Here is a 17,267-nt window from a genome sequence, read left to right as displayed (position 1 = left end):
CCCGTCGGCTGCTACTATGTTATAAAAAAAAAAAAAAAAAACCACCAAACCTATTTCTAACCTGAATCAATTTTACAGCAGATCTTACATTTCGGTAGCCAGGCCTAGTTTGCTGACTGAAATGTAATATATGAAGCGACTGTCTAATCGTCAGAGGCAACGCTTCTGTCATATACTTCACCTAGAGTCACCGGTCTGTATAGGCGCAACCAATAGCAGACCATAGAAGGTAGCAGTGGCCGCTTACCGATAAGCTCGACTGCATGTACGATTGCTACTTCCTACCACCTTTCTTCCAACGTACCTATTACCATAACTTACATATTAACATTCAAACCAATATTCATTCTAACCACATGTTATCAATTCAAATATTAAAACCCATACACAACAATACAATAACTACAAGAAAAGCCGAAACAAAACATCAATTTCAACTAGCGACGACAACACCCCAAACTATTCATCTTACTTAATTCACTTAGAACCCTATTCTGTAACTCGAAATCCAAATGCGTTCTCGAATTATTCTCGAATCACGACATCTCGTGCGAAATGAGACGAGCGTAATCGAATTACGACCCTCGGGTAAATAGTTTTGAATTGTGGCGAGTGCGGAGGCGCTGAATGGAAAACTTGGTTGGTGTCAAATACGGCCTGATTTGGTCCTGACTTGTCTCATGTCTGAAGAGCGAAAGAACAGCGATAAAAGATAATAAAAGGTAAAAAAAATATAAACACTTATTGCAGCTAGCTTTCGTAACCCTGTTTTTGAGTACCTGTTTAAGCGCTTATGATGAGTAAAAATATAATTGGCCGTCTTAAGCATCTAAGATGTTCCAATCTAATTCTAGGTTTATTGCAGATGTAGAGTGGCAGTGACTTAATATCAGAAGGAATACATGTCAGTTTGCACCAATATTCCAGTTTTATAAAATAGATAAACATCTTTTTATGACACGAAAAAATATGCTCTTACTAATGATTTAGTTAGAAATATCAGGATAAGTCCCGGAAAAAGAACAAACATGTCAAAATGTGGAGAAGTTTAACAACGCAACGATTGTTGTCCCTTATGAACGATCGCATTCTCTTTTTATAACATTTGTAGTGTACCTAAACGTTTTCGAGCTCCAACCATTAATTGGTAGGTTAAATAGTAGTAACCAGTTACATGTTTTCGCTCGATTCGCTCGTTACAACTACAACAATACGACATGTTCCTAAGATCCTAGATTCAGTTTTAAAATGAGTTTTTCGCTGGTATTCTATTCCTGCTTTCAACAACGGATGCTTACGGTTGTGCTACAACAGTATACTTCGCGAAGCGCTCACATTTTCAATTTGTATAAAATTCTTTGTAATGCATTTTTACACAGTTATATTCTTAGAAACTAAAATTCAAGTTGGAAAGGAAATATCTGAAGTATATCTCGAAAGAGGTCTATCTGAACTCCATCGCAGAAACTATTGAGGACTATGAAACGAACATTTTCCCAAATTGTTAATTGTGCTTTTCACATATTGAATTTTTCGGAACGTTCTTCAAATCTATCTTTAAATCTTAAACTAAATGTTAGGGCTGAATATTAACCAAAATATATTGGACTAATATTACATAACCACAGTTTACTTTTAATATTTTAGTTATACTTTAAATATAAAATATTGATACTTACATAGTACTAGCTGAGCCGGCAAACGTTCTGTTGCCATATAAATAAAAAAAAATTAGGGTGAACAACCCTTATCAATGACGGGTATGAAAAACAGATAGTAGCCGATTCTCAGATCTACTAAATATGCATATACAATTTACTTAGGAATTTATTTAGGAGTACGGTAACTAACATTGTGACACGAGAATTTTATATATAAGATTATATTGCAAAATAGTCTATACAGATTATTTTCATTAATTATAAATTACCTAAACTAAACGGTACAGGAATATTTCTAACCACAGCTTTTAAGCGTGTTATGTTAAATTTCAGTAGAAACAAATATTATTTTTTATTCGTTGTTCAATTGCCTCATAATAATTTCGTAATAATAATACTCCTTACGTATTTGGTATCACACAATCACATGCAACTCCGAATAGAGAAAGGTTGATGGTATGTCAATCACTACATCCGTACTTAGATCGATGTATATAATGATAATAATCCGATGGCATACCAAAATGGGATTAGCGACTTATTATACGTTGCAGTCAACTTTTTTAAAATTGATTATTTGTGAACTGCCCAGAGTTCCTAAGAATATCGTAACAATATAAAGATTACATCATAGATCTACGTACGATATTAAGTTTTTTTTAAACTTTTGACTTTTCAATGAGTAATGTTTTAATACTTCTGGGTGAGTCTGATATTTCACCTCGCACCTCAGATTTTTTCAAAGCAATGTGCTTTTAATATATGATGACGTCCTTAAAAGGTGAAGAAAAACATAACATCTGATAATTCTTTTAAAAAAGTCCTCGAACTTGTAGAGAAGTCGACCAATTGCCCCTTGGCCAGCACTACTATAGCGTTCACCCATCCACTCTGAGAAGAGACAATACCTAGTTACGTAGTAACTATTTATTAATGTGTGGTAGCGGGGTAGTAACGGGTTAACAATTAGCTCTTTCACGTGTTACCCGAAACCTCTATTGTCCACAGCATGTCCAAGCCCCGTCCACCCTCCTTATACGGCGCATCTACTTTCACAAACGTAATTTGGTCCATAATGGATCCGGTAAGAGGATCAGATCAATACGGACGTTTGATTGGACGCTGGATTATAATTTCGTTACCAATTTGTGCTATCGTGTTGAACGGAAACTCTGCTTTGAACGTTAGTTTGATAATATGTCGGCTATTGTCTCAAAGCAGTCTTGAACGCAAATATGCCTTAAGAAAATAGTCGTAGTATTCGTAATGTCAACAAATATGATTTAACAAATATTTATTTGAAAAAAAACTATGATCTAACAAATATTTAGACAACTATCGAATTCAATCAATTACATATAGAAAGTTATGACACTTTAGGACTAACGTGGTCGCCACAAATGTTAGTTACTCCGCCTCTACACACTTCCACCAAAACAGAAGAACTTTTTAACACCAGAAATAGGTGTAATAGTTACCAGGGTGCGGTATCACCCCATACTGGCTCTACCACCTTTCAAAATATTGCACAAATAGGATTGAAGTTAGTAAGTAAGCTAGAACTCCGCTTGTGTCTGTCTACCTCATCATATCTTCGAAGTTAGAAGCGTTTATCACTGCTACTATAAGACAGAAATAAACGGACCCATTTTGACTTAAACATAAAACATCAATCATAACCGTTCAGACACTTTCTACTTAAGAATCTACTTGAGCTAGAGCAACCCCAAGTATGTTTTGCTCTTCACAGACAGCAAGAAGGAGCTAACGATGCGAGGAAATGAGAGAAAAGTTTGAAACTTTCATTAAAATTACTCTTTTAACCCGTATTTGTTTTCCGCTGAGTGCGGTCCGTAAGGACCTCTTGGCTCGCCTCATTTGAACTCAATGTCAGATGTTTATACATGTACTTTCTTTCGCAGACATTTTTCATTCAACGGTCTGCCTGAGTAAAAGATAAGTAGAGTGGAGTACGAAAAAAATATTTTTTGTTCTTACTTTGTGATTTTTATTCGCATTTTTGTGAAAATAATAGGTAATGTACGATGTCTGAGCATTGTTGAATAATAATAATAATAACGCTTTCTACACTCACAGCCCCACACTGGGATTCCCTGTATCGTGGATGCCATGTATACACACAAAGACAAATACACAAATGCCCAGACCCAGAAACAGAAACCTAAATTCACCATTTACATTTCTGTCTGGCCAGGGATCAAACCCGGGACCCTCTGCGCGTCAGACCGGTATGGTGACCGCTCCGCCACGCAGGTCGTCATAATATATCTTATCATCGTCATAAAATATCTTCACATATTAATTTTATTTTGAATAAATGAATTTTGTTTTCACATTTAAAATAATTGCCAGTTGGATACAAATTTAAACAATGATTATTAAGCTTCTCAGAATTGGTTCCAAAACTTTCATTGCAGTTATATTATCCATCAAAGAGCCTATTGAGTTGGAGTGTTTGTGTGTGATATATAATTATTATTTATATAATAAGTGACAAATGAAATTAATAAACTATGTAATTCTGCCATAACAGTGATAGATTTTATAACGTGATTCTGCATTTATACATATATAATCAGAAGTATTGTCTCTACAAACTTTGTTTCTTCTCATATTTCCTTTTGCAGATCTTAAGTTCGTACTTTAAACGCAAAAATCCATCCATTTACGACATCATAAAATGCAGTGCGAGTTTATGTGCAGTACCAGAAGTGTGTTTACTAAGATTTATAACGATTGAGTTTAAGCGGGTAAGATGCCTTTCAAAGGCGTATTCATAATCACTACACACTACTACACTATGTATCGAAAATAAGAATATCTTTTTAAGTTGCAGAACTTTTTGTGGTAAGTCGTCAGATGCACCACCGCCACGCTTATTTCTACCTGATAACAGCAGTCTTAAGCGCTGTTGTGTTCTCTTTTAGAGAGGGAATAATACTTATCAACTTCGTCTTCATGTTCCCACTTAGTCCTCAGAGGTACCAATGCATTTTTGCTCGACCTCAGTTGGGACTTTATTTTTATCTGGTAAGGTGGTAGAACCCTTTGTGGTTCGACTCCGGCGGCACCACCGCCACACCTATTTCTACCTAATAACAGCAGTGTTAGGCGCTGCTGTGTTCCGTTTTGAAGGGTGCGGCAAGGGAGACAGACCTTTCCGAGGCGTGCCAGCTTAGTCCTCAGGGGTAGCGGCGCATGTGTGGCCGAACTCAGGTAGGAATATCTAATCCTATCTGGGGTTGATGAAAGATGTCCATGGGCGGCAGTAGCCACTTACCATCAAGTGGAATGTATGTACATTTGCTACTATATAAAAAATGAGCATTTCACATGTGCCGGGCCACGCTCGCCTTTATATTTCGGAAAATTATCCATTTCTAATAAGACAAAATTGGAAATATTATTCTTAAACTATTATATAGACTGTTTTTTTTATATTTTACACGACGAACTTTATACCGATATAACAGTCGTAATCGCATCGTGCTCGTCGAGTATTAAGAACCTACGGATTTGATATATAAGTTTAGGTCTTAAACTAGAATAGATTTAGTGCACATTACTCTCTTTATAGTCACTAAACGACTTTACGACGATCTCAATGACAATATGGAGGATACATTTCAGAATGTTACTAACTCATCTCAGTAAAATGCGTACCATATGGTATCCTAACTAAATCGGACTAAAATAATGTTGTTCTACTTGTAAGTTTTAGAAGCGTTAGGGGAAAACAGGGCGAGGTTTACTTATAATAGTATATACTTATAACATATAGTAAGTTAGGATCTATCAGATCAGATCTATAATTAGTATTAGTGCATTGTTATTGAAGTATTTTGTGTATTTTAATTTTTAATTTCTTAGGTGAAAGCTCAAGAATATACGTGATACGTGATAGCAATTCAATAAAAAGCGTTTAATAACATTAATTATACCATACTATTCACTAAAATCTATTTATTAATTCTACAATTTACATTTTCAAAAACTATACTATATATTATACATTGTACGTACAGTCGTACATATCCTGTTTTTGTTGCTACAAACGTTGCAACGAATTCTATTTTTGCTTCTTCTTAGTACAGTCAACCTTATTCATACAAATCTGTACCCTAAGTATAAGTTTTACCGTTTTTACAAAAATGATTGTTTTGGTATTTGTTTACGTATTTACCAATATATTTCCAATCAGCACCCCTGGCGCATTGTATCAGAAGTGATTGGAATTATAGGGGAAATACGTAAACAAAAACAAAAACAGTCATTTTTGTCAAAACGTAAAAAGTTAGTATGAGACTAAGGGTAATGTACAACGTGTGAACATTTGAATTTCTATACAAAATACACTATACTTGACAAAAAAAATGTATGAATCCTATTTCTGGATAAGTTTACTAACAAGTCAAATTAATGAGGCGCTAACTGATTAAAAGTTGAAAAATACTCAAAGGATATCATCACCACACTCTGCGTGGAAACTTCAAAGCAAATAATTAACGATGCATATGACAGTCGCTTTGAGTCGCGTAACTCTATACTATTGATTAAGTTTACATTCGAGGAAAGCTTTAGAGTTGTTCCGTTATCTTCGTTTTAGGGAGTCGGTATTAATTAATTTTATACCAAAATATCGAAAACTGTACCTTTCAACCTTTTCAGGATATTTTATTTATAAGTATTCTGTATTAATTACCTATGTGTGCATAAATAAATAATTACGGCACCTTAAATTGTTTCCAGTATTCCATCTATAAATGAATATATTGTAATTGACTCCCACTTTTGATAAACAAAAAAGACCACTTGCGGCGACTGTTTAATTATGTCAATGCTAGATATTGTAGATGTATAGAACACAGTAAGTACGTACAAACAATTATTTTAGTAATGCATACAATTTTCTTCAAATCATTGTAATTAATCTTAGAAATACAGCATACATATGCAGATAACGTGATTGCTTATAAATTGATAATACTAATCATTTTCAGAAACGGAAAGATTATCTCCTAATTCTGCACGTTGTCTCGTAGAATCATATAAGGGGTTCCTAAAGGCTGTACCGATCCCTGCTCTTCCAATAGGAACGTCGGAATCTCTGCGCGTTAAGCATACAACGCTGTCAGTCCTTGTCTCAAACCTTGAAAATACTCCAGGTGCGTTACGTTGCAAAATCGGAAACCTCACATTAGATACTTCAGGCAATCTGTAATAGTAAATGTATATTCCACTCATAACCAGAACTACCAAAATTAACATGGATATGAATATCTTCCCGCTTAGTCCGGCCATGTCCAGAGGGCTTCCACTGATGCCAACATATTTTGCTCCTTGGACCCAGTGTCTCTCCATCCGGTGATCTATAGCGTTAGCCACTTGAGCACTCGTTCCTGAATACTCCTCCTTATCAACGATAACAAGTTGAACTTTATTGGGTGGAAGTCTGCCTATATGATACACTAAACCGTTCGACCCGTAGCTTTTCACAGTTTCTTCGACAAGCTCCGCAAATGTCATTATGTCAAAACTTTCATCGATGTCAAAAACAATGCTACCTCCACAAATTTTACAGCAATGACCAATGGGTTTAATTGGATCGGCACATGTTGGTACTGAGCAAAACTTATCTTCACAGCTGATGTCTAGTACATTTTGTTGACAAGGACAGCCAGCTCTTGATAAACACTGTTTAGATTGAATTATCACTCCAGTATCCATAAAGGAATTCAAAATGAAGTGACTTGGAAAATATTCACTATACGCCAAAACTTTGAACATGTGTGTGGTTATCTTCGAGAAAAGGTTAAATTTTATTCCAGCTAAGAACTGTGTCTTATCTGGCAATTGTAAACTAAATTGAGAATCGGTTGAGAATTCGACAATATCATCAAAACACGGCACTCTCTCTGCATCAGGTGTCGCAGCATTAATTCTTGGCGAACTCCAAACATCAGGTTGCCACCAGGTCGCTGTAGATCTTCCTATATAGTAAATATTGCCCTCACGAGTGCAATTAACATCAGTTTGGTCAGTTCCAAACTGAATATTTGCATCCGCTAACAAAAGTTCGCCATCTCTTGGCAAAATGAATCCACTTACTGAAATTTCAGAGTCCATTCTTACGGGTCCAGACAGTGTCTCTGGAAAAATGACAGTCTCCTTCGAGCACGGCAGTTTACCATCTTTATAGTTGATTGGTAGATTGAAACTTGTGCTCGGTAATAACTTAACAACTGCCGCAGACGAGACGGATATAACGCACAAAAATAAAACAAACGTTTGATAGTACATTTCTGTAATCACCGCGCAGTATGATAGGATGAACGGTTACGAATGTGAGATTCATGAGGGCGGACTGTAATTGGATACTAACTGATGTCTGGTCGTTTGTTATCAGTATAATGTTTCACGCTGATGCCTCGCTATCAATTTTGAATGTACGGTGGGTGGATAGCCGTTATTCATAGAGACTCATCAGGTTTACTCTAGTAAAATTTCTGCGCAGTATATCATAATTCTGTATTATATTTAAAAAGTAAGGTACTGAAGATTGTAAGAGGTTTTATTTCCAAACTATATTCGTTATCTAAACTTCATCAAATGACGTTCCATTTCTTTTGTTGAAAATAATAATGCGCATGTGAAAATCGTGAACGATTTTCAACATCTTTATCGCACACAAATAAACGAAAGATTATCCCTAATCCGCGAAGCCGCGTCTTCCTTAGGCCTGGATTATGCCATCTTGAGGCAATAACAGTCATCCAGGCCACGTACGGAGCTATTACTTGATACCTTATGATTTATCACGATATAACAACGCTAGGTGGTTGAGCTCAAACCATTAATGACTTTCGGTGGGGTGGAAATTTAATAAGAGACTGCACCCGTGCCAAGGAGCGTAGTTATGCAAATTTATTGCTGGAAAAGCCTCAAAACTTAAAACACATGGCTCGATATTCGGTTTCAAACTGGAGGAATGGTAGCAAAATTTATTGAATCGTATGCAATGCAATAACACCAAACCTATTTATACCCAATGGAAAGAATATTGGTGCTGTTCTAGTAATGGTGCCTTTTCGGTCCTGATTCATAAAAAAACATATATTAGGACATACCAATTTCGTTTTCAGAGAAGGAATGATTTATGATGGAAAATTATATATTTGTATGCCATAACAATATATACTTTACTTAATAGTACATGCATATTAACTGTTATCTACATGCATATTAACACATACAGTAACAAATACGAAATCACATAATTTTTAGCTACATAAAGGCGAACTTTGGTGTGCGAAATGTTAAAGTTTACTACATAATAAAGAACATAAGTGATTTACTCCGATAGTACATACCATCTTTCTTCTACACTTATTTACATGCACCAAATCTACTCACAACAAAACACTGCAATTTCGTGAAGCTATGTGCATTTCAACGAAACGATCACGTCCAAAACAATCACCCGTGTGTCCTCACCGTAGTCGATCGTAACAAGCTGAAACGCACAATATGGTAGATGGGTAGATAACGCTAAGTGTTCGGGTTTTACGGTTTGCGTAAAATTGCTATCGTCCCCAACGGTTTGGGAGCCATCCCTCGGTAGTCAACGTACGTGGTGATTTTTAAGGCGATCTCGCGGCGGAGTCGAGGTTTATACGCTCAATTGCGTACTGGAGGCATGCGTAAATGAGGCTTGACGTTTACGTCTTTTACAGTGATCATTTAAAGTGCTTGTCATTTAAATTTTGTTGTAATTTTTATTAATATCTTGTAGGTTATCTAACAATTTGAAATTTGACCTCTTGTGCTGGCTGCAGATCTGCGATCCTTGTTTTTGTGACGAAGGAAAACATCGTGAGATCGTGGGTTTGGTAATTGTTCCTCAAAAGTGTACCAATCAGAGTCGTAAGACAAGCCATTTCAAGTTGGTGCTAGCGACGCAGGGTTATGTGGAATTCTTACCGCACTAAAACCCCGGTGGCTGTCCTCGGCGCTGCGTGGAGGGCTCCGGGATCTCCAAAGGAACGCAACCGGACGTACTAGCTATCTACTACCTAATTTCAATTCCCAGAGATATGTTTTTAAAGTTGCATAATCCAATCACAAAATTATTTAAATCGATGCAGATTGCAGATAAAATTTTGTCATACAACTCTTAATTGTGAATATATTATAGCCCTAAATGTTTGTATCGGAAAGCAAATTGATACACCGGTTTGAAATTCAAATGTTTATTTATGCAAGTTTGATACAGTTTTATAGCTAAAACGCTATCTAAGTGTGTAAAAGTGGGTATATTGATTTTATATGTCACCATTACCACCTACACTCAAACATTTATGATTGCGATATACGAGTAGGTACTCGTAGACATAGAAATACCAGATAGATTCCTAATGCAATTTGTTTACGTAATATTTAATTATTTAATTAAATTAGCCAGATAGTAAAAAAAAAAAAGTGATTATATTGTAACAAAAACAATAATGAATATAAATCAGCAATAATGTATGTTCATATGTGAATATATCCTTGTATTGTTTCGTCCTCTTCTTTGTACGTGTTTGTACAAATAGAGCGGTGGTAGTCACTAACATCAGTCTTACTTAATTTCTTACCAACACCTTTTATATGGTAACACAGTAACACTCAACAGCCGTTATTAATGTTCAATCTATCCATTGTATGCCTACCAAAGATCGATATTTGACATTTTTAGTAGACAGACATTGCTAAGTGTTAATTTTTAGCAGACAAAACAACGGATAGATTGATTATTAATAACGGACGACAAGCCACAAACCCATGAAATGGCTAGTACTCACTGCCACCAATTGATATATACTACGACCGAGGGTTAAAATGTAGCAAGTAAGTAATATAGAGGTATAAAACAAAGAGACGAAGTCGGAGCAAATCCTTAGTTAACTAATTAAGACGACGTCCGTCCACACATAAAGACAGCTGCACACTCTCCCTGGGATTTAAATTTTATGACCATTATTACAATAACGCTTACTCCAAACCAGTGGTGCTCAAATTTGAAGCGATTTTTCTCAATGACTTGGCCATGAAAGAAAGCAGTGTTTGCAACAGCGTTTTATAACTTTTATGTTCTGGTTTGAAGAGGTTCAGTTAGAAATAGTAATAAGAGGCTTTCCAACTCAAGTCTTCCGGGGTAACGATCACAAAGTATTGTTTATGATCATTATTAGAAACGTCACGTGAACTCCATTTAGCTTGTGCTAAATAAATAAACCGATTCTTTACTTAAGTTGAAAGAATCGCTTCTAAAAGCAACCCTAAATATTACTATTGTACCAATATGAACAGTTTTTCAATATATTTTTAAATGAATATGAATTCTACTAACCCGATTGGCCGATTGAAATAGTCTGTTCCCTTTATCATTATGAAACTAAGATTAAAAATTACATTCAGTCCGATGAAACGTTGAGAACCTCTAACCCAACCGAACCTTAATGAAAATGTAGGTTATAAATTTTATGTGAACGCTAAAAGCGCGCATTAGTGAAGGTGATAATATCTGGCCGATAGTAAAACTAAGCCGAATCGCTGAACATCTAATTGGCTATTAACCGTAAGTTGCTCAAATAGCATGTTATATAGAATGTTAAACTAGAATAATAAAGGAAATTAAATGAAAAACCCGTTTATACCCTTTTTATACCTTAACTAATAATTCATTATTTATATAAGTTACAAGAGTGATTTTTTTACCTAATTACTGAGGGTATTTATTGCTTCTCGAGCGTATGGACATATGTAGCATATGTATGTCGCATTATTTGAGGTGTCATTGGGTTCGTCAAAATTGTGGGATTAAGAGATTTTTGATCTACTAATAGTCTTGTCACTTTTGAAAGACTTTAAAATTGACAGCTTTATACTTTGTCGGTGGATGCACTAGAATCTTTACACAGTGTTACACAGTTTGTGTATAATACGAGTATTATTTTATATATTAACCCGAAGATCTCACGAAAATATCAGACTTCGCCACAAACCGAGAAAGAGTTTTCGATCGATGCCAATGCCAGATGCATCATGATGTTCATCCGTTGTTTATCAAGATGGTTACAGATGTCCATGGGCGGCAGTTGACACTAACTATCCCATGACCGCAGGTGTTAACTATTAATATGTCGAAAAAAACTTAGATACACCTTAATTTTATGTATATAAATCAAATAGGACTCAATAAGCTGGTATAGCAAAAATAGTTGCAACGTAAGCTATAGGTGAATCATGTTAGTTCCCGTCCATTGTTCCTTCCGTTATAAAATAATCATTGGCAGCGGGCGAAATGTCTTGTGGCAATCGATCCTATCTAGTGTCTCCTTTGTGGATTGGCCTATAGTTTGGGGCTGACCGCTCATTAGCCAGTATTGCGCGAATAATAGTTATATATACTGCCATCTTGTCACTGAAGCTATTGAGCAGTCAATCAATTACCGTTTAGGCGTCAAATTTGTCTTTGATTTATCTTAAAAAATTTGTCTTAAGTCAATTGTCTAACTAACTAAATAATTGGTGAACCACTACTGGCAGTAGTGACTATGAATGTAACCTATTTGCGTTTAACTGTTTTCGAAATAATTATGTGCAGATAGAGTGATAAAAATAGAGACATGTAAAGAGAGATTATTATAAAAACTTTAAATGTTGTAATCGTAAAACTGGCATATGACTATTTTTGTAATATTCTTTCATTATTTTGTACAAAAATCGACAGAAAATTTACCAATCCACAACACCCCGATAACAGAGTTCTATGAACGAAGGAATGAACGAAACTAAGAATGAAGCAAACGAACGACAAGGGAATCAATTTATCACGTGGAAAGTCGCGGCTTATTGTTCAGGCTCTATTGATTTGAGGTCTTTCACCTTAATCCCGAGGGTTAGGGACTGATAATTCCCGAAAAGTCCCTTTTGTAAAGGACGTGTTCACAGTTATATAAGATTTATGATATTTTACACGTAAAAGGAAATGGTACTTAAAATGCTGGGAAAATACAATGATTAAAATTTATTTAGCAGACAAGATGTTTTAACTCATAACAAAATAAAATGCTACATTTGCTTTGTTACAAGCCAATTTTTATTCTACTAGTCTAACTCCCTAAGCTACCACGCTACATTAATCTACCACTAGTATAATCTGCGTAAAACTGCAAGTCCGCTCTTAATATAGAAATGAATCGCGTCGCCATAGCAAATTGTATGACTACACCTGGTCGCAACAACTTCAGAGCGGACTAGCAGTTTGGCGCGGACTATACTTGTCAACTAGTTTCTCCCCGCCACCGCCATTTCGACGTGACCACGATCCATGCAACTCTGTCTAAATATACGCAAAAAGAAATTAAAAAACCATATATATCGTGACTACTCGTTACATAGTAAAATGTCTCAATTTCGCGATAATTTTAGTTTAAAATCATATAAAATGTTCCACTTGCTTACCTAGAACATAACATCGTTAAATTCGTAGAAGGGAGAGACGGTAACAAAAGTACATGAACCGATAAACAAAGGAGAACAAACGAAGCGTAGAAACGACGCGAAAATAGAAAATAAATTATTAACACTTGTCATAACATCGAAAATATTACTAGACGCCGTTTAATTCCTTTGCAAGACACTTTGAACCTCAACAATTTGGTCCTAAAGTTGAAACTAAAGGGAGTATCGCTTTTCATTATACTCTCCTTAATTGTTGCAGCTAGGGATGTTGATTTGTGATCGACTTACGGAAAAAAATTAATTCTGGGCTAAAAATATCAACTTTTTTAATCAATACGTAAATCAAAAAACACTAACATACTAATTTGCCCACGCTTTTATTAGCTTGATCTGTATGTATGTCGGAATCTTTGAACTCGATTTGAACCCACTATAAACGATCCGATTAATTTAAAATTTTGAATACTTATCAAGAAAAGAAGGATTAACGATTTTCCTTGTGCGATTACAGTGGGGTTTTTAGTTTTTAAGCTATAATTATTATTGTATTAAACTTTTGTTATTTTCAGCAACTTATGCTCGTTATTATTAATCAATCTATCCAATGTTTTGCCTACCAAACATCGACATTTGACCATTTTTTCACACTAGAAATTATCAAATACCGATCTTTCATTGGTAAAATTTGAATAGAATGAGTAATAATAACACAGAAGTAGATAACTTTTGTTTTCGTCAACATATTCTCAGAGTAACAAAAAATTAAGCGATATCAAGGTTACGAAATCGATCATCTAGTCCTCACTCTGTGTATCGAGTTCTCAGACCTCGATTACAAATTAGATTAATTTCGAATCGCCACCCCTAGTTGCAGCGATAATGTTTAGTTCGTTTATTTCGGAAAAGGCTAATGGCTCAGCGATTTAGCGCTTAAAGTTAAATTGCTAAAGTTGTGTTTGGTTCGCGATGTTTATATTTAAAGTTGATGCTGTTTCCGACCGCCTGCTGAGCGGTAGAGGTGATCATAACAAATCATGTTCCTAAAGCGGGGTGTACACTTTATGTTTAAATTAATTGAATTACAATAAAATTGAAGTAAATTTTGTAAAAATGATAAGTAGACATCGCTACGTTCTTTGGCTGCTGCCGTTATTTCTGGCAAATAAAAGTTTTAGATAACACCCTTATGTTATTTGTGAATGGGTCATAGATATATTTTCGTGTTAAAAGCCAAGGTCCTCATTGGGTCCTTGACCAATCGTAATAATTATGCAATTACATATATAGTAAATGCACTCAAGAACAATCAAAACATATAAAGAAATGGTGGACAATACATTTTTCAGACGACGCAAACATTAATAAATGAATATTTATCTATTTATGTATGTAGTACGTACGTGAGAAGTTATATTTCTTTGACGTAATTAATAAAAATATATAAACAGTTTTAGTTTTACACTGTCGTTTTAATCGGCAAGTATCCTATCTTATTCGTATCATATTATGTCTATAAATTTATAATATTCAAATAATATTATCGTAACGTAACGGTCCAGCCTAAACTTTTCTGTTATAGATCGTTTCACCTATACTTATCCTCCCTCATGGCACGCCTGAAAATGTTGGCCATGTTTCACAACATAAAACGCAATAATTTGTACATTCGTAACGTTGCATACATTCGTCGCATACACGGATAGCAAACAGATTCAGCGTACAATTGCACGTAAGCTGTGTTCAAACATGCAGAACATGCGCTAGGATTTGATCCATGCATGCAGCTTAAAATACAGAATACATTTACTTTTTTTGTTCACACTGTCGACATACTGATTAGATTCAATTTATAGTATTGTTTGTTAAGCACATTTTGTAGTTAGCAAATAATGCACATTGTACATGTTTTAATGGAAACTTTTAACACTTTATTTCGGAAGTGAAGAGGCTCATACGAGTACCTCAGGCATACACGTCCCATTTTTGTTATTAGTATGTAAGAATTAGAAATAAATATTTTATTGTTGTAATAATAAAGAAAAACATCATAAGGAAACATTCTTAAAGTTCTAATGAACGTTCTCAAAGGGTGTAGTCTTATCAGCACTTGGTTATAGTTATTAATTATGTCCTTATTGTTTATAGGGATCAAACTATTAACTACCAAGAGAACTAAAGAGTAAATACTCAACCTTCCAATTTAATAAGGGCCTTAAACCCTGAACATCAAATTAAATAGAGTAAGGACTTTGAAAAGGGTCCTCATAATCTTCAAAAATATGAAAGAGAAATTAAACTCCAAGATTTGAAATCCGAAAAATAGCGGAAAAGCGTCCATTATCTCGAATTAATCTCGTCAAAAACATCCGCGTTGAGCGGAAAATAATTTAATTTCCACGTTTTCATTCGCGAAACTCGATGGTACTTGAAAGAGTAAACCGTTTGAGTTCTGTATGAAAAAGCAATTAGAATAATGAACTTGAAGAGGATTTGAGAACGAGGGATGTTAGCGAATTTAAGTTGACCTGCCTTCACTAGTAGTGTTATACACCTCACGTGTCTCCTTACAATGGTTTTAGAGAATGGCCCGCGGAACCCTACCTTTCGTACCCTCACGTTCGGGTGTTAAGATTTTCGCCCGCAATCTCTTTAATATGTTGAAGTACCTTTTCTTTATTGTTATCGGAAGGCAGGCGAACGTTTTTTCGACAGGTGTTTTGTCCAGAAGCTACAGTCGGCGAGGAAAATACAAAGCTGTTCAAGATTTCCTCGGGCGCCTTATCACTCAATTCACCCTAAATTGAAAGGAAAAACTTAAACAATAAGAGAACGGAAACGATTGAGTGGAGCTGTGCTCGACATGCAAGTAATAAAATAAATTTATGAATGTATTTTGTAAATAATTAAATGTAAATTGGAGTATAACTGAGTGGTAAATAATATGTATAAATATAGTATTAGATAAAGTAAAGGTACGTTTACACAACGTACCTTTTTAACTAATTCGTATTCTAGTTCGTGATAATTCATGCTCACGGGTAATTAAAAAATCATGAAAAATCGTAAAAATACCCACCCACGAAAGGACACCATCGCTAGCGACCTATTCTATCAAACGCGGCATTCATTGTTAGCAACATTTACTACTTATCTTGAAACATAATGAAATGATTATTTAACAACTAAATTTTGGGCGAGGTTAGTGTTAATCAATAATGTATTTTAACGGATAATCCTCTCAAAAAATTACGTCATATTATCGTAAATAACTTCTTTGTTTTACCTACTACCCTGTACCCTTACCATGAGTTTTTACGTTTTGACAAATATGACTGTTTTGGTATTTGTTTACGTATTTGCCCATACAAATTCCAATCAGCGCCCCTAACGTATTGTATCAGGACTATAGTGTCAGTAACGTAACATTAAATGTCTAAATTGACAAAATGGCGCTTTATGTTTTGTCTCTCTTTTTTGCGAACATGTGAGGCAGACAAAAAGACTTGAGCACTTACTTATTGTTACGCTTACCCAGTCTACTGAAGTAAACGGAACAAAATAATGGATTGAGTAAACGTAACGTAAAATTTTGGCATGTTTTGAAAACTCATGGTAAGGGTACTGTACATTTTTTTTATAACATATGAGTAGCAGACGAGCATGGAGTCCACCTGATGGTAAGGGGCTACTGGCGCCCATCGACATCTGTAATCAACCCCAGATAGGATTAGATATTCCTACCTGAGGTTGGCCACAGATGCGCCGCTACCTCTGAGGACTAAGCTGGAACGCCTCGGAAAAGTATGTCTACCTTACCACACCCTTCAAAACGGAACATAGCAGCGCCTAACACTGCTGTTATTTGATAGAAATAGGTGTGGCGGTGGTGCCGCCGAAGTCGAACCACAAAGGGTTCTACCACCTTAAACTTTTTATAAAAATAAAATTTGTGGGATTACAACTAACTTAACCGTGGACAAACAGTTGTAAACAGAACACTGAACACAACACTGATTAAAAACAAAAATAGGTATATCGATCCCACCACTGTTACACCACAGGGTTTTGCCACCTTTA

At 35.4% G+C, this 17,267-nt stretch overlaps 1 protein-coding gene across 1 annotated transcript; it reads right to left on the bottom strand.

The window, feature by feature from the left end:
* Positions 1 to 5,662: 5,662 nt before the first annotated feature.
* Positions 5,663 to 8,011, bottom strand: Amnionless (amnion associated transmembrane protein). Its single transcript, XM_073084841.1, has one exon. It carries the CDS (start codon positions 7,980 to 7,982, stop codon positions 6,669 to 6,671), a length of 1,314 nt encoding a protein of 437 aa, XP_072940942.1. The 5' UTR covers positions 7,983 to 8,011; the 3' UTR covers positions 5,663 to 6,668.
* Between the last annotated feature and the right edge of the window lie 9,256 nt (positions 8,012 to 17,267).

The sequence above is a fragment of the Epargyreus clarus genome, unplaced genomic scaffold (genome assembly GCF_041222505.1).
Source record: "Epargyreus clarus isolate Ecla_fem2 unplaced genomic scaffold, WU_Ecla_fem_2.2 ptg000021l, whole genome shotgun sequence".
Classification (NCBI taxonomy): Eukaryota; Metazoa; Arthropoda; class Insecta; order Lepidoptera; family Hesperiidae; genus Epargyreus; species Epargyreus clarus.
The sequence above is the reverse complement of the archived record's forward strand: the minus strand, read 5'-3'. Positions and strand labels throughout refer to the sequence as shown.